This window comes from Cannabis sativa, chromosome 5 (assembly GCF_029168945.1).
Source record: "Cannabis sativa cultivar Pink pepper isolate KNU-18-1 chromosome 5, ASM2916894v1, whole genome shotgun sequence".
Taxonomy (NCBI): Eukaryota; Viridiplantae; Streptophyta; class Magnoliopsida; order Rosales; family Cannabaceae; genus Cannabis; species Cannabis sativa.
Window position 1 is genome coordinate 59,768,061 of NC_083605.1, and position 13,818 is coordinate 59,781,878.

The 13,818-nt window shown below is 30.3% G+C and overlaps 1 protein-coding gene across 1 annotated transcript; it reads left to right on the plus strand.

Annotated features, from left to right (window-relative positions):
* Positions 1–5,497: 5,497 nt before the first annotated feature.
* On the plus strand, positions 5,498–5,929 carry LOC115717678 (uncharacterized). Its single transcript, XM_030646660.2, has one exon. It carries the CDS (start codon positions 5,498–5,500, stop codon positions 5,927–5,929), a length of 432 nt encoding a protein of 143 aa, XP_030502520.2.
* Positions 5,930–13,818: the final 7,889 nt, after the last annotated feature.

A 13,818-nucleotide genomic window follows, 5' to 3' on the forward strand; every position in this document is an offset into this window, starting at 1 on the left:
TTTCCAAGGTTTTCAACAGACTGATATCGGTGTCCCGTTTAGGCGAGAGTCAAAGCTACCATCCATTGAATAGAGTTGTCAGCTCATCTAAAATGTTAAACATTCTAGCAACCTTTTATTCGATCAAGATCAGAATAAAGCGTTGTCCCGTTTAGGCGAGAGTCAAGGCTATTCTATCTTATGAGCTTCTACCATTGTTTCGCAATTTGCAAGTCAAATATGGTCGCCACCATTAGGGTGATCTATACCATATAAAACACTTACAAACCACTTATCATGCGAGATTAAACGGTGCGAAATTGCTAATGAACGTTCCTCCATTAGGGAGGATTACTCACTAAAACAAACGCGGTGTAAAACCCACAATGGAGATCGAATATCTTAATAATAATAAAGCTCATTGTTTAAAATGTATTTTCTTTATTATTCTAATAAATAAATCTCATTAAATTCTATTTAAGAATTAAAATTCAAAAATAAGAATTTAATATAATATTTATAAAATTATCCTTAGATGGTGATTGAAATAAAATTAATTATTTCCATCTTAGTAATAATCTTAAATACAAATATTAAGGAAATTAATTTAAGTTGAATTAAATAAATAATTAGCAACTTAAAAATTTCCTTTGAGAATATATTTATTGGATTCGAAAATTTAAAGTATATAAAAATACAATTTTCGAAAATAATAAAAAATAGAAAAGAAATACTTCAAGCAAAAATATGACCTATCTAGATATTCTTTTGACTAGTTAATTCAATTTCTAATAATATATATATATATATTTTAAATTCACTTATTTTAAATTAATCAATTAAATGAAAAAATCATTGATTGTAGTTGGTCCAAGAATTAATTAAAATAAATAATTAATTTACAACTCAATCTATTTTTCAAAATAAAATTCGAAAATATTGCATAATTAAAATGCAAATTTTGAAATTGATTAATAAAATAAAGGAAAATATATATATTGAAAATTATTTAAATTTAAGTTGAAAAATTAAATTTCAACCTAAAAAATAATTTTCTATTTAATTAAGTATCATGAAAGATCAATAAATATTTAAGTATCATTATGAAAATCAACTTAGATATTTAGATTTTTCAACTTAATTAAATGTATTAAATTCAAGAAATAATAATTAAGTGTAGAGAAGGCTTAATTATTAATTTCTATTTACTACTAGGAAAAATATACTTAATAAAATTGTACCAAAATTAATTATTTAAATAATTAATTTCACAAAGTATGATTTTCCTATTTAAATTTTAGAAATAATAAGTAGTCTAGAAATTACTATCTAGAAAATATCTTATTTGACTAAGTATCTTTTCAAAAATTTGAAAAATATCTAATTTAAGTTATATAGAAAAAATCTAAAACTTAAATAATTTCAAATCTAGATTTAATTAAATATCACAAATTAAGTTGTAACCACTTAATTTGAAGATATCTTTTTAAAGTTAATATTTGAAAAGATATTAACCAAAAAATATCTAAGATATTCCATTTCAAGTTAATATTTGAAAAGATATTAACTTAAAAAATATCTTAAGAATCTTAATAACTAATGCCTAAGATTCCTCAACTTGATTTAAAATTTAAATCAAATATTCAAATTTAAGTTACATAAGAAAAAATCAGTTGTTACAACTAATTTATAACTTAAATAGGAATATTTAATTAAATAAGCTCCAAAAAGAATCTTAGTTAGTTAAAATTCTTTATTTAATTAAATACAAGAAAAATACAAATAGTTTGTCTAGAAATAATATCTAAACTAAAAGTGTTTTTCTTAAAATTAACTTTAAAATATTAAAATGAAAAATAAATTTCCATATATTTTAAAAGTTAATTATGTTGCTAATTCAATTTTATTAGGTCAAACTAATATAATTAACCTAGTACAGTTATTCAAATCAGGCAAATGGGCCTTCACAATTGGGGTAGTTCATGTGAGGGGGTGCTGGGTTCAGTATGTCGTACCCACTTCTATGGCTCCCAACTCTCACACAAGGCCCAAAAGAGAGGAATTTAACCTTAAAATGAATAACTGTTATTAATTGAATATGTCCAAAAACTAAATGGACCTAAATAAAATCTATCATGGTGTGACATTTTATTTAGCAACAACCTATATGCATCTATATTGAAACAAAATAAACATATAGGCTCACACAGGCACACTTTGGATGGATCCTATCATGTTGCTAGGTCATACACAGATGAAAGAAGATTGTAAAATTTACCTGTTACAAATTATTAACTTGACCAAGGGAGCCATCATATCATTAGATCTGGCAAAATGTAACCATGGCTATTTGCAATCAAGTAATAATAGGTTTTAAAAAACTTACATACAAGCTAAAACCACATACTCCTGCAACAAGGTTAGCTGGATAGTTGGAAGTAGGATTTATTTAATTTTAAATAAATAATTTCGAAAAATAAATAATTAAAAAAATTTAATTAATTTCGAAAAAAATAAACAAAAAATATTTAATTAATTTTCGAAAATAAAATAAAAAATAAATTTAAATTTCGAAATTATTTTAAAATAAATATTTAAAATTAAACCTACATTTTGAAAAATTAGGTTTCAACCAACCTAAATATCATTTCAAAATTTGCTAACCACTTTTAAAAATTAAATGTTATTTTAAAAATAAAAATTAAATAAAAATTAGAAAAGATAAATAAAATATCTTTTCAGATTTTTAATTTTAATTCAAATAAATAAAATAACATAATTTAAAAGTTAGCAAAATATCTTATATCTATTTAAAATTACATGATTATAAATATCTTATTTTAAATTTAAATAAGGTCAAAATATCTAAAAAGATTTAATTAAAAAATCTTAAAAGATGAGATATTTTTAAAATATCTTAAAAGATATTATAAATATCTTATAAAACCTGACCTTAAATTAAAAAAAGTATAATCAAATTTAAAAATAAGATAGATTTTTAAGCAAAAAGATAAATACTAATTCTATTCAAATTCAAATTACACTAATATCTTGAATTAAATTAAAAAAAAATTATTAAATTAATTCAAAATGATAATTAGAATTGAATTAGGAATAGTAATAGTATATATACAAAACCATACAAAAAATTGGAAGTTAATTCCATGAAAAGTATGAAAAATTGAAGAAAAAAGGAAAAATTCGAAACTGTACGGACAGTTCTGCGATCGCAGGAAAATATCAGCACAGCCCCGTTTTTGTCTAATCTTCAAAAAATCATAACTAATTCAAATAAAATTCAAATTGAGTTCTGTAAAAGGCTAACTTGCTTAATTTTTTCCATACTATCCAATAAAAATAATTCCAGAAACTAAATCACAATTATTTTTCACGAAAATTTCACAAACATCAATCAATCATCAAATAACACTCAATACAACATGATACCATCCAAAGAACATACAAACAATCGTTTTAAAGTCCAAATTACATGTAAGTAAATCAATTACCATGGCTCTGAGGCTAGTTGTTGGGAATTATTTTACCAGGATCTTAGATCTACTCACAAGTATGTTTATTAACATCCTAAATATGAACTTTCTAAAACGATAAAATAAACACATATAAAGTTAAGAAAACCTTACATTGATGCAGCGGAATTAATGTCTCCTTCCACTCAGATCTCTAACCCTTGATTCCTTTCTGTAGCAAAGTATAATCAAGATCTGAGCCCGAATCTCCTTCTTCTTCAAGCTTTGATCCTTCACAGTCTTCCAATCTATGATTGAGTTACTGCTTGCTGTGTGTGGGCACTTACTCTTTCACTAGGGTCACGAAAAAGATGAAGGGAAAAGAGAGAGAGAGATTTCGGCCAAGGTAGAGAGTGAGGAAGGCTCAGTTTTTTCTGAAGAGAGAAATTTCTGTCAGAAAGCTAATGAAAGCATGTGTGATTTGACTGAGCCATCACTTTCTATTTATAGGCAACTACTAGGTTTAGGTTTAGAATTATTTGGCATTAAAATAATGAAAATATTAATTTGAAAAAAGCTAATTAAGTGGCCGGCCTAGGTGTTGTAATGGGCCTCATTTAATTTTGCAATTTTATCAAATTTTATCTCTATTTTCTCAAAAACGCCAATTTTCCAATTCTAACCTTTTAAATGCCAAAACTAATTATTTAATAACTAAAATAGATTATTAAATAATATTGTCATTTAATTTAATTATTAATTAGACATATAAAGTCTATTAATAAATAAATAAACCTAGAAAACTCTTTTCCTTACAATTTCACCCCTGCTTAGTGAAAATTCATAAAATTAGACATAGTCTAACTTTAGAATTATAATTGATCAATCACGAATCAATTAATGAGTCTTACAAGCAGAATGTTCTCAACTAGAATGGGGACCATGGATCTATATGCTGAGCTTCCAATAAGTGAACCAAATTTACCAAGTAAATTCCTACTTATTAATTCTTCGTTGAATCCACTCTTAGAACTTAGAATTGCACTCTCAGACTTATATAGAGCATATTGTATGTTTCACGATACCAATATACTATCTCATTTAACCATTGTTATAATCTTATTGTGATTTAAAGATCCTCTATATAGATGATTTACATCGAGATGGGATTTCTTTACCGTTCTCACCCCTCAATGTATTTTGCCCCTTAAAACACTTAGCTACCTGTAAATGGTGTTTAGTGATCTAATAATTAGTCAGTTAAACAAGAGCTCATCCATTTACTTCTATTTGCTAAGCTCGAAGGGAATCATCACTTGACTTCTATACACCAGTAGAAGCTATAGATTCCATATTTATGTTCAGCACTCCCACTCAATCATACTATCATGTTCCCAAAATATACGTATCACCCTGACCCGAAAGTAGGCTTAACTAATAAATCTAAGAACATGAATAGCACTCCTGAGTTGAGCCTAAGCATATCAGGATTTAGATTCTTTTCAATCTTAAGATCAACTACTGATATTGACTTGGAAAGATATGTATAACGGTAAGTTTGTAATATCTTAACTTAGTTGCAATATCGGTCCAGTCCAATGTATACTCCATACATTCGAAACTAGTATACTTTACTAATGTCCTGGAAAGAACATAACACTTACTCCAAGTGTAAGTACACATCATCGCTGATTATCACATTAGTGTAAATCCAATAGCACTGATGAAACAGGGACCAAAACTTTTGATTCATACGATCACAATCACATTCCACTGTGTTGACGATACTGTAATTGTGAATAAACATATGATCTGGATTTAACTGATTTTGTGTGTATGAATGTAATAAACATATTAAACATGTTAAACCATTAGCATGTAAAATTCATGCAAACATCAATCACTTCAAATTTCTTATATTGATAACTAATCAGATTGTAAAGAGTTTTATTTAGGGCATAAAACCCAACAATTCTTACCTTGAGTGCCCACGTTGTAAGAAACATCATCCCAGAGAGTGTAATTGGAAAGCATGCTTCCTGTGTGGCATGGTTGGGCACTTTAAGAAAAGTTTCCATCAGGCAAAGAAAGATAAGCAGAAGCTGGAAGCAAAGCCCGTACTTGCTCAGATATTTGTTATCACCCAAGCTGATGCTGCAGCCAGTCCTTCTATGGTGAGAGGTCAGCTTCTTATCAACAACTCCCATTTTAATGTACTATTTGACTTTAGGACTATACACTCGTATGTGGTATCGAGAGTAATTAATCTTTTGGGTAGGCCTTATGATCTTCTTGAAAGAGGATTCGGAACCCTAATGCCTAGCGGGAAGTTGGTTATGCCAATTAGGATCGAAGATAGGGAGTTGAGAGCTGACCTTATAGAACTGAAATTAACGGAGTTTGATATTATACTTGGGATGGATTTTCTGTCCAAGCATTTGGCCAATATTGATTATAAGCAGAAAATGATGACTTTTTAGCAAGAGGATGAGGATCCATTTGTTTATGTTGGATCGGTTTAGGGGTCTTTGATTCCAGTTATTTCGGTGTTAAGGGCTAGGGATCTACTACACAGGGGATGTGTAAGATTTTTAGCAGTGGTGATTGACTTCAACAGACCCGAGACATTTGGGCTTGAAGTAGTCAGAGTTGTTTAAAACTTTCTCGACATATTTCCCGAGGAGTTGGCAAGATTGCCGCCACAAATTGACTTTGTAGTTGATTTGGTACTTGGAGTTGAACCTATTTCTAAACCTCCGTATAGGATGGCTCCAGTAGAACTTAAGGAGCTTAAGTTACATCTTCAAGAGATGCTTGATATTGGGTTTACCCGACCCAGTGTATCGCCCTAGGGAGCTCTAGTTTTGTTTGGGAAAAAGAAAGATGGTTTCCTCAGAATGTGAATTGACTATCGGGAACTAAACAAGTTGACGATCAAGAAATAGTATCTGTTACTCTAAATTGATGATTTGTTCGATCAACTTCAGGGAAAGACGGTGTTTTCAAAGATTGATCTGCGATCTGATTATCATCAACTCAGAATTCGGGAGGAAGATATACCAAAGACTGCGTTTCGAACCAGATATGGGCACTACGAGTTTCTGGTAATGTCATTCGAATTGACTAATGCTCCTGCAACCTTTATGGATCTTATGAATAGAGTATACAAGGATTTCCTCGATAACTGCGTCATAGTGTTTATCGATGACATCTTTGTGTACTCTTAGTTAGAAGAGGAGCATGAGCATCATCTTCAAATGGTATTGCAGTGACTTAGGGATCACAAGTTGTACGCAAAATTCAAAAAGTGTGAATTCTGGTTGTCAAAGGTATCTTTTCTAGGGAATATTATCAGAAAGATTATAATTATGGTTGGTCCAAGCAAGATCGAGTCAGTGAAGAGTTGGCCGAGGCCAAAATTAGTGATAGAAGTTTGAAGTTTCCTTGGTTTAGCAGGGTATTATCGATGTTTTGTCAATGGATTCTCTAAGATCTCTATGCCACTGACTGAGTTAACTAAGAAAAATCAACAATTTGTATGGTTAGACAAATGTGAAGCAAGTTTTTAGGAGTTGAAGCAACGTTTGATAACAGCTCCGGTGTTAGCTTTGCCATCAAATCGAGAAAAGTTCGTTGTTTACTGCGATGCATCCAGATAGGGTTTGGGATGTGTTCTGATGCAAGCTGATAAAGGCATAGCCTATGCCTCTCATCAACTGAAAGACTATGAACAGCGCTACCCAACACATGACGTAGAGCTTGCTGCTGTGGTGTTTGCTCTACACATATGGCGGCATTATCTTCATGGTGAGAAATGTGAGATTTATTATGATCATATAAGTCTCAAGTACTTTTTCACCTAGAAAGATTCAAAGATGAGGCAAAGAAGGTGGCTGGAACAGGTTAAGGATTATGACTGTGAGATTTTGTATCACCCAGGGAAAGCCAATGTTGTGGTTGATGCACTGAGTAAAAGAGGTCTCGGGCAGGTTTTCACCACTATTTTGATAACTCCTCAACTGGCTTCTGAGATGGTCAGTGTGGGGATTGAATTTGTAGCTGGAAAGTTGCACAACTTAACACTCCAGTCTGATTTGTTAGAAAGAGTCAGAAAGGCATAACTAGAAGATCCCGAGCTAGTCAAGATTCGAGATGACGTGATGGCTGGTCGGCCTAAAGACTTTTCAATCTCGAATAATGGAATGTTATTGTATAAAGCTCAAGTTTATGTTCCTAGTGTTGATGAGCTTAAGAAAGAAGTCCTTGATGAAGCTCACACCACATCTTTTTCACTACATCGGGAACCACCAAAATGTATCAGGATCTAAAACCGTACTTGGTATGGGATGAAAAGAGACGTGATAGACTACGTGTCCAAATGCTTAACCTGTCAACAAATCAAAGCTGAACATTAAAGGTCGAAAGGGTTATTGCAACCTTTAGCTCTTCCTGAGTGGAAATGGGAGGACATTGCAATGGATTTCGTACCTGGTTTGCCTAGAACCATAGGAATGTATGATTCAGTATGGGTTGTAGTGGACAAATTCATAAAATTAGCTCACTTTGTGCTAATGAAAGTTACTTATGCAATGAATCAATATGATGAACTGTATGTAAAAGGAGAGCGTCTCCTTGGAGCTCTTAAATCCATTGTTTTAGATAGAGATCCAAGGTTTACATCAAAATTTTGGATGAGTCTTCATAAAGCTATTGTACTGCAATCAGACTTATCCTACGAAGAGCAACCTGTTCAGATTCTTCACAGAAAGGAAAAGGTTCTTCGGAATAAGACCATTGCTTTGGTCAAAGTACTCTGGAGAAATAGCAAGGTGGAGGAAGCCACCTGGGAATTAGAGTCTGAGATGAGGACTCAACATCCAGAGTTATTCAAGTTAAATTTCGAGGACGAAATCCTTTTTACGGGGGGATAATGGTAATGACCGCTTTAGTAATTTGGATTAGTAAAAGAAATTAGCACTAATTTCTGACATTTTTATAATTATTTATGAGTTTAATTATCTGTGGGTCCCATTGTTACAAATGGGCATTAGAGTTATAATTTCTCAGTTCCTGAGATTTTATTAAACTCTAGGGGTATTATTTTTCTTATATGTGAAATATGCTATTTTTGTAATTCTTGCTTGACGACAACGGAAAATGCGATGGTGGCTAGTTTGATCACATGGGTAAGTTTAGAACCTTATTTCTTAGTGGTAAATATTTTAGAGAAAATAAAATACCGGGATTAGTCAGGGTTATGAAATTTGACCATTTTACCCCTAGACTTTATTTTAACTTAAGTGTAGGCTACAAGGGTATTTTAGTCTTTTATTATCGGGGTTAGGTGGATGGATTAGAAGGTGGCAGCTGGCCACTTATTCATTTTCAACCAAAATGAAGTAACCTTCTCATTTTAGAAAAATAGGAAAATTGAAGAAAATACCAAGTAATTAAGAAAAGCTCTCTTCCCTTCCTCTCTCTTCGAACTAGCACAAAACAAGGGGGTTGTTGCTGATCTTTGGGGTGTTTTCAGCAAGGATTTAGAGGGAATCAAGCCAAGGTAAACCCTAGATACTTTGTAGCTTTGTTTTCTTAAGATTTTAATTGGTTTCACGTTGTGATTTTGTGAATTGATGGTTGTTAGGGTTAGAAATGTTTAGGGTTCGAATTTTAAGGTTCATTTGAGTTGGTTTAAGCTTCTTGCAGCTGGTTTTAGTGTATGGGGTTGGATTTATGCAAATTTGAGTTTTGAACTCAAAGCTTTTGTCTTTAATGGCAAGTTGAGTTTCATTGGGTTTTTCTTTGATTTTCTGGTTGGAATATGTTGTGTATACATTGTTTAGGTACTCTGGAAAGTTTGGTGGCAATTGGACAAGTTTTGAGAAAATTGGTGAATTTTTGGGGAGACTGATATAAAAACCGGTTTACCGGTTTTACCAGTACCTGTCAAACCGGTAAACTGGTTTTAGTAGGGTTCCCCAAAAAATCAGTTTTCTCAATTCTCGTCCATTTCAGTGTCGTAGTTGGGTGTTTTCCTATTTCCTGAGTTAGTGTGATTCATAGAGAGTATAGCATAACCTAAAGTTGTAGGTTTGGATTTCCCGGATTAGGGTTTTCGACCATGTAATTTACTCGATTTTATTATGCGATTAGGGCATCCATCTAGCGCGAGACTTTCCGTTCAGGTCGGCCAGCACACTTGAATTTGGAAAGAAGGTAAGAACTATATATAATGTGTGATATTAATAACTGAGTGTATGTATATGTTATGTGTATATGCATGCTTAAGGTTTAGTTGCACTACCAACACTAGTACAAGTTATGGTACAAAGTGTATTGGTATAGTGTATATTGTTTATGACTACAATACGGTGATACCAGCACAAGTATGGGAAAGTACTAGGTGTGTGGTTTATCACTCAGTGGTACTCAGGGTACGAAACAAGCCCTACCAACACTCGTACAGTGGGGTACGTAGTGTATGTGGTATAGTGGCTATACCCTAGTATTGAACGTTCTTACTCATCTAGATAGGTGTATGGGTGCCTAGTTACAAGACGGTATTATGTGATATGTTATATGCTTTTCTTACTAAGTCTGTCAACTCACAGTTCTGCTTCCATGTGTAGGTAAAGGAAAGGAGAAAGCTGAACAGGAGTGAGCCTTGCTAGGATGGGATTGTACTTGTCGTGGCAGCGTGACCTGGAGTGTTCGGTCTCGGGACATCTGGAGATTTTATTTTGTAGTCGCTCTGCGACCTGGATGTTATATTTTGGCATATTTTGTATAAAAGTTTAAAATCGGGATCCCGATGTTTATAAATTATTATGTAAATTATAAAGTTTAATATTTATAATAAAATTTTTAATTTGACCCAATTTTTGAGAAAAAATCTTTGATTAACAAAGTTAACACTGTAATTGAAAAAGCACTGTAGCGTGCCTTAGCATTAGGGCGTTACAGAATATCCTTATAATAAAGCTCATTATTTAAAGTGTTTTTTCATCTAATATTTATTTTAATATATATTTATTTATTTAATTAAAACTACCAATTTAGATAAGTCTAAATAGAAATTTTAATTTAATATTTATAAAATTATACTTAGATAGATCTGACAATAAATAAAATTATTTTCCATCTTAGTAATAATTCTCAATAAATGTTATGAAAATTACTCAATTTAAGTTGGTCCAAAATTAATCAAAATTAATTTTCAACTCAAATTTAATTATCTATTTTTTCGAATTTATTATATAGTAAAATAAAATAAATCTTGAAAAATTATTCTAATTTATGTTGGTCCAAAATTAATTAAATTAATTTTCAACATAAATATAATTTTCCTATTTAATTACATTTATAAGAAAAATATGAAATAGTTAAGTGTCTTGAATGAAATCAACTTAAATATTAATTTTCTATTCAATTAAATATAACTAGAAAAATACCACAAGTATACAGAAAATAAGTATCTAGATATTTCACTAACTAATTATTTATTTCTAAAGAAAATATAATTTATTTTAATCTATTTATTTTAATTAATCATTAATGAAAAAATTACTTGATCTAAATTAATTAAAAAAAATTAATTTTCAAATTTAATCTATTTTTCAAAAAAAGAATTCAAAAATATGTGCATGAAAAAATGTATTTCAAAATTTAGTGGGAAATGATTAATAAAATAAATAAAATATATTTTGAAATTATTCTAATATAAGTTGTTTGAAATTAAAATTTCCAACTTAAATATAATTTTCCATCTAATTAAATATCTTGAAAATATTTAATATTTAAGTGTCTAGAATAAAATCAACTTAATATTTAATTTTCTATTTAATTAAATGTATATATATTAAATATAGGAAACAAATAATTAAGTATCTAGAATAGAATCAACTTAATTATTATTTCTAATTTAATATCTAAGAAAAATATTCTAATTTAAGTTGATCTAAAAAAATTAAAATAATTAATTTTGAACTTAAATATATTTTTCTAATTAATTAAATATTAGAAAATATAGTTAGTTACTAGAAATAACTATTCAGAATATATCTCATTCAACTAAGTATTTTTCTAAACTTAATTGTATAATAATCTAATGAAAAATAAATTTTATATATTTTAAACTAATTAAGTTGCCAATTTAATTTTAATTAGGTTAGACTAATATAATTAACCTAATACAATTATTTAAATAAGGCAAACAGGCCTTCACAATTTGGGTGGTTCATGTGAGGGATGGCTGAGTTCAGTATGTCGTACCCACTACTAATGGCCCCCTAACTCTCACACAAGGCCCAAAAGAGAGGAACTCAACTATCAAAGAAATAAATATTATTCATTAAATAAACTCAATACAAATTTGGGCCTAAATAAAACTATCTTATGTGATATTTTGTTTTAGTAACATAATCCATTTGATTAACAAACTTCAATGGGCTTCTTATATGCATTTAAGCCCAAAAGCAAACATATAGGCTCACATAGGTCAAATGATTTCGATGGGCCATATCATGTTTCTAGGTTTATACAAATGAAAGAAATTGCAAAATTTACCTGTTACAAATTATTTATAAGATTTATTGATAATGAGACTATGAATAAAATCAGATCATTGTTGGGCTTTGTGCCCTAAATAAAACTCTATTTCAATGTAATCTTTATCATTAATTATCAATAAAGAAACAAAAATATTTTCATCACTTATTTAGTGTGTCATTTTGTTCATGTTATCATTTATATATTTTTTTGATTTATAAATTCATCCAAATCCTTATCACATTGGTATTCTTCTTTATTGTGTTGTCAGCACAGTGGAATGTAATCAAGATTATGTGATTAAATGTATTCCTAGATTTATCAATTCTCAGGGTTTAATTCATATGATAGTCTACATAATAGTTTACATGCACCTTGGATAAGGGATATGTCCTTTCTAGGGCATTAGTTAAAGTAAAGCTTGAGATGGATGCATGGAGTATGCATTGGAAGGGACCGATATTGAACTTTGATTAGATATGATAAATTTATCCTAATATCTATTCAATTCAATATCACCTAGTTGATCCTAGATCAAATGATCTTAATCCTAACATGTTTAGGTTTGATCTCAAGAGTATTATTCAAGTTCTTTGATTTGTTAATTAAGCCTACTTTTTGGTCAGGGTCATACGTACATTTTGGGAACATGGTAGTGCAATTGAGTGGGAGCGCTAATCATAGATATGAAATTTATAGCTTCTATTTGGACATAGAAGTGAAATGATGATTTCCTTCGAGCTTGGCTAAACAGAGATAAATGGTTGAGTACTCATTTCAGTGATTGTGTTAGTTCACTAAAATATCATTTATAGGTAGCTAACTGTTTTAAGGATAAAATATATTGAAGGGTGTAATGGTAAATTAATCCCTATGCAATGTAAATCATCTACAGAGGATCATTGATTATTGGGATTATAACAATGGATAATTAATAGCGTTTCTATATTGTGGAACATATACAGCGTTCTATATAATTGAGAGAGCAATTCAAAGTTCTTTGGTGGATGCAATGAGGAATGAATAAGTTAGTGGATTTACTTGGTAAATTCTAGATCTGCCTATTGGAAGCTCGGATATATAGGCCCATGGTCCCCATACTAGTTGAGACAATATTGCTTGTAAAACTCAGTTAATTGATTTTAATTAATCAATTATAATTCTAAAATTAGACTATGTCTAGTTTATGAATTTTCACTAATTTAGGGCTTAATTGTGAAGAAAAGAGATTTTAGGGTTTATTTGTTAATTAAGAGACCTTAATAAGTCTAATTAATAAATATATTAAATGGCAATTTTATTTAATAGTTAATTTTAATTGTTAAATAATTAGATTTGGCATTTAAGTTGTTAATTGGAAATATGGAATTTTTGAGAAAATAAGATGAATAATTTGAAAAATAGAAAAATTGCAAAGTGGGGCCCAATATCCATGGTCGGCCACTTGAGGAGAAATTTACCAGTTTATTTTTCATTATTTTAATGCCAAATAAATCTAACCTAACCCTAAGTGGTTTCCTATAAATAGGTAGTGATAGCCTCAAAGGAAAAGATAATGCAAACTCTTTCCTTCAATAAAATTTTGAGCCACCTTCACTCTTCCAATTTCGAAACCCTCTCTCTCTTTTCCTCTGTTCAAACCGAACCCTATAGTGATTACAGTAAGTGCCCACACACATCAAGTGGTACTCAATCATAGTGTGTAAGGCTGTGAAGAATCCAGATTCAAGAGAAGGAGATTCGGGCTCAGATCTTAGTGATACTCTGCTACAGACAGGATACAAGGGTTAGAGATCTGAGTGGAAGGTGCCATTAAATTCCG